This window comes from Echinops telfairi, unplaced genomic scaffold (genome assembly GCF_000313985.2).
Source record: "Echinops telfairi isolate 266 unplaced genomic scaffold, ASM31398v2 ScPeMD7_7459;HRSCAF=8497, whole genome shotgun sequence".
Lineage (NCBI taxonomy): Eukaryota > Metazoa > Chordata > Mammalia > Afrosoricida > Tenrecidae > Echinops > Echinops telfairi.
Genome location: NW_022111359.1, coordinates 8,890,346 through 8,895,708, shown reverse-complemented (window position 1 = coordinate 8,895,708; position 5,363 = coordinate 8,890,346). Strand labels below are relative to the sequence as shown.

Genomic DNA, 5,363 nt, shown 5'->3' with positions numbered 1-5,363 from the left:
CCTTTCTTTAGCGGGTCACTGTGTTCCCAGTTGCGGTGCTTCACATGTCTCCTGTCAACTAGAATGAGTCAAGTGTGAAGGGGTGGAGTTTAGGCTGTCAATCAGACGGCAGCCTGTGTACAGTGAAAACTCGCCACTTCGTGCTTCGACTTCCGCGGCTTCACTCTATCGCGGTTTTTGCATAACAGCGCATGCTCTGAACGAGGGTTCACTGTATTTCATTTGAATCTGTTGTGAGTCACCGTCTTCATCTATAATTCTATTTATGTTTATCTTCTCATTCTTTTCCTTTGTCTATGTTGACCAAGGAGTGTGGCTTTTATTAATCCTTTCAAAGAATGAACTTCTTGTCTTTCTTGTTTTTCTATTGTTTTTTTCCTGTTTTGAAATTAATTTATTTCTGCCCTAGTGTTTACTATCTCTTTTATCCTGTTGTTGGAGGCTTTATCTTATTACTTTTGCTAAAATTGTTGGAGGTGTTGGGTTTAAGTGCTGATTTTAGATTTCTCCTCTTTTTCATGTATGCATTCATTGCTATAAATTGTCCTCTGATAACTGCTTTTGCTGTGTCTGAAGGTTTGGGTATGTTGTGTTATTCACATTTAAGTAATTTCTTAATTATATTCTTTGTTTTATCTATCACCCATTCATTTTTTACACTACTTGTCTGTCAGTTTTTTTCACACTGTAGTGACATGTGGTTCAGTGATGCTGGAATGAATCTATGTCACTGCTATTTTAAGGCCAGCAGGGTCACCCAAGTGAACAGGATTTAGCAGAGCTTCAAAACTCAGAACAGTCAATGAAGAAGGAGTCAGCTGCCCACTTCAGAGTGTAGCCACTGAAAACCTAACCCACAGCTTTACAGATTGTCAGATACTAAAGGCCTAATGAGTGGAAAGAACATTGTCAAAAATACAGCTGGAGTATAGATCTCTTAGGTCCTAGGGTACTCAAAATGTAACTAGGAGGACATTATTTCTTGGAGTGGAGTTGACCATGGTAACAGGAGTCAGAAAAAGCCTGTGAAAGAAGGTTATTCAGGATCTTCATTTGCTGATGGGGTATGACTCAAGCTAAAGAGAAACAGCTGCAAAAATCTGCTAGTTATCAAATTTAGAATGTCCCAAGTATGAATCTAGGAAGATTGGATAGTCAAAAATGAAATGTAATGCACACAAATCAGTACCCTAGGTATTATTAGTGAGCTAAAATGGACGTGTATTGGCCATTTTGAATCAGAAAATTATATGATTTATTTTGCCGGGATTAACACAGTTGAGAGAAATGGTGTGGCTTCCATTGTCAAAGAGGACATTGAAAAATCCTTCATGGAGTACAATGCTCTCTGTGGTAGTGTATTTTCTGTCCACCTTCAAGGAAATCTGTTCAATATGAATATTAGTCAAGTTATGTACCAACTAGAAAAACTATTGATGAAGATATGGAAGATTTCTACCAACGACTTCAGTTGGAAATTGATCAAGCATGCAACTGAGATGCATTGATAATTATTGACAATTGGAATGCAAGAGTTGGAAACAAAGATGAAGGAATGGTAGTTGGAAAATCTGAACTTAGTAATAGACACCAAACTGTAGATCACATGCTACAATTTTACAAGACCGACAATTTCTTCATAGGTCCGGGATGGGAACTGTTGTGTTCTGTGGTGCATAGGGTTGCTATGGGTCAGAAATGGCTCAGTAGAACCTAACAACAACAAAGTACTTCTTCCTTGAAAATACATTTTTTGAACAACACAAAAAGTTGATTATACACTTCGATTTCTTCAGATGGAATACATAGAAGTCAAGTTGACTACATCAATGGGAGGAAATAATAAAGAAGTTCAACATTAGCAGCTAAAAGGAGGGCAGGAGCTGACTCTGTAACAGACTATCAATTGCTCATATGTAACTTCAGGTGGAAACTGAAGAACATTAAAGCAAGTCAATGAGAACCAAAATAAGACCTCGAGGATGATTTAATCTGTATTGTGAACAAAATATCCAAGAAACTGGACTATATGAAGAAGAATATGGCGTCCAGATTGGAGGAAGGCTTTTTAATAACCTGTGAAACATGCATATGAAACACCCTTCCTTTCTGAAATGAAGAAACTCAAGGATTTCAGCCTCTAGTATAGATGAGAAATTACTAAAGAGAAGACCAAAATCTTCATAAATGACTAACAGATAACATCATGATAAACAGATACAAGATTGATGTTGTGAAGGTTTTCATCTTGCTTACATGAACAATCAATGCTCATGAAAGTAGCAGTCAAGAGCTCTAACTCTGCGTCGCATTGAGTTAATCTCTGCCCTCCCTACATCTCCAGAGCTGAGGATTTCCTCACACCGGCTGTTGTGCTACTATCATTTGTATTCTTCCTCAAGAGTATATGCTATGGTCTCTCCATCATTTTCTTAGGGGAAAAAAGAAGTGCTAACCCGGGTTGGTCATGGAGAATGAAAGGTTTTAGCTTGCCTGGGCCATATTGGAGGCTAATGAAGCTACTGTTCTTTCCAATGACATGTGCCTTGTGGCTCTCTTTTCTATGAGAGTCTTTGGTTATAATCTCTCATCCCACCAACCCTCTTTCCATTTCTGTTCCTTCTTTGACATTGCTGTAGGAACCAGCCTGTTCCACAGCAGTGACCGTCTTACATCCCTCCCCCCACCACACCTGTTTCATCTCCAGGATAGGATGTTCTTGCTTCCCTCTCTGACCTCAACATTCCTGGCATATAAGTCTGGAAGCTCAAGTGGTCCCCAGCTTGCTAATATTGCAGGCTTGGGGGTGGACAGTCTTATAGTCTTATGACTGATGATGTTTGGTACATCCCTTAATGTAACTCTGTCATATATGCACTGGATAATTGGTTTATTTTATATATTATATTATATATATTTATATATTATATCTTCCTCTTTTTTGTTCATGAGAGCTGTATTACTATTTTAAGATGCGCTTGGCAGGACCCAGGGTATTTTCTATCATTTTGCTGTTAGGTGTCATTGAATCAGTTCAGACTCACAGCAATATCAATAGAAAGAAATATTGCCTGGTCCATCACTATCTTCACAACTGTTCTGATAAAATTTGGCCCATTGTTGAAGCCACTTTGTCAATCCACGCTGTCGAGGGACTTCCTTTTTCTGCACTGATCCTCTACCAGTAATGATGTCCTTCTTTAGGAACTGGAGTCTCTTGACAATATGCCAAAGTATGTGAGATGAAGTCTCCTGATTCTTGGCTATAAGGTGCAGTCTGGCTGCACTTCTTCCAAGACAAAATTTCTTGTTCTTTTGACAGTGAATGCTTCTTTTAATCATCTTCACTGGCACCATATTCCAAGTCCATCTTCTTCGATCTTCCTTATATAATTATTTTATTTTCATGCAAAACTTGGGGAATGAATAAAGAAAAATAAATAAATTTGAATTGTGGCACTGGTAAAGAATATCGAATGAACAGAGGACTGCCCGAAGAAATAGCAAAATTGTGTTGAAAGAAATTAATGTAAATGCTTTTTAGAACTGAGAATATCAAGACATTATTTCATGTAATTTGAACTTTTGAACAAGAAGGACCAGCTCCTGGAGAAGAATCATTCTTTATAAAGCAACACATCTGAAAAACGAGGAAGACCCTCAAAGAAATGGGCTGACACAGTGGCTGCAACAATTGTGAGGATGGTGCATAACAGGGTTGTGCTTTGTTCTGTTGTCCGAAGGGTCACTAGGGGTAGAAACTGACTCCATTGTACATAAAAACAAAAAACAGTGCAAGAATGTAAGCAGGGGTAGGTGTTAATCAAAATCTGACTTTGAGATTGTGGTAGTTTATTTCCTGGATTATGCTAATTTTTGTGAAATATACAAATAAACAAACAGAGTGAGATTTGATTACTTCCCTTCCAAATATATTTTATTCCTTAACCCTTTTGATGTGTTTCTATCTGGTCTTAGGAAGAGAGCATAGCACTTTGGGGCAAAGATGCAGCCTAGAAGCCCCACACTGGAGGCTAAGATGGAGAAGATCTCCACAGCCACCATGACATTCCCCTGGGTGCTGTGGTAGACGGGGAGGAAGGTCACCCAGACACTGCAGAACACCAGCATGCTGAACGTCAGGAACTTGGCCTCATTGAAGATGTCAGGCAGGTTCCTGGCCAAGTAAGCCAAAGAAAAAGTCCCTAGGGCCAAGGAGCCCAAGTATCCCAGGACACAGTAGAAGGCAGTGACTGAGCCCTTGTTGCACACAACGATGATATTTCTTGGCTCTGAGTGTGTGTCTGTGTCAATGAATGGGGGGGAGGTTCCCAGCCAGACCCCACAGATAATCATTTGGATCAAGGAGCAGATGGGAACCACAACATTAGAAGCCCCAGACAGCAGCAACCGCCTCATGGTTCTTCCAGGCTTCAAGGCCTTGAATGCCAGGATCACTGTCATGGTTTTGGCCAAAACAGTAGACACAGCCACAGTGAAAACAACTCCAAAGGTGATTTGTCTGAGGATACAAGTAACTTTGTTGGGGCGGCCAATGAAGAGTAAGGAGCAGAGGAAGCAGAGGAGGAGAGAGAGGAGCAGGACATAGCTGAGGGCTCTGTTGTTGGCCTTAACGATGGGAGAGTCTTGATGCTTCACAAAGACCCACAAAATCATAGCAGTAACAACAGAGAAGCACAGAGCTGTGCAGGCCAGAGTCATCCCTAAGGGATCTTGATAAGCCAGGAAGGTCACGATTTTTGGCAGGCAGCGATTCCTCTCAATGTTGGGATATTGACTTTGAGGGCACTCCATACATTGCTCACTATCTGGAGAGAGAAGTGAAAGGGAGCTTGAGAGAGAGAAAGGAGAAACATCTCTCAAATTTTTGAATGTGCCTGCCGGCATGAAGTAGGGAACCAGTGGAGAGGTCTGAGGGGCCGGCCCCAATCCCAGCTTGGTGGACACCTGCCCCTCCCCCCAGAATAATTTACTTGAGAGGACAGCACTGAATCTGAAGCTCTGGGAGAGAGACATGTCTGATCAGAGCACTCGGGAGCAAATGAAGGGGGAGAAGAGAGTGGAGCATATCCTAGCCCGCCAAGCCTTGATAAAGAGATTCCCGCTCATAGCAGCCAATTCACAGAGGAGACCATATGGCCGGCCCCACTATGAGACATGACATCCCTCACTGACCCATAGCCCTATAGGGGACAACACTGGAGACACAGTGTGGGAGTTGCACCCAATCTGATTCTATCACACCGAGGCAAAACACTAAGGGCATAGAACAGAACAGCAAGGGAAACAGAGCAACAAAGTCCCCAGGGAATACCAAAAATAGACTTTGGGGGAACATGGGA

General features: G+C 41.4%; 1 protein-coding gene across 1 annotated transcript in view; it reads right to left on the bottom strand.

The window, feature by feature from the left end:
* Nucleotides 1-3,915: 3,915 nt before the first annotated feature.
* LOC101661491 (vomeronasal type-2 receptor 116-like) overlaps nucleotides 3,916-5,363 on the bottom strand; it is a 23,079-nt gene continuing 21,631 nt past the window's right edge. The window contains exon 7 of the mRNA XM_045300074.1: nucleotides 3,916-4,829. Within this exon, the coding sequence (XP_045156009.1) occupies nucleotides 3,916-4,829 (914 nt within the window). The remainder of the gene's footprint in view (nucleotides 4,830-5,363) is intronic.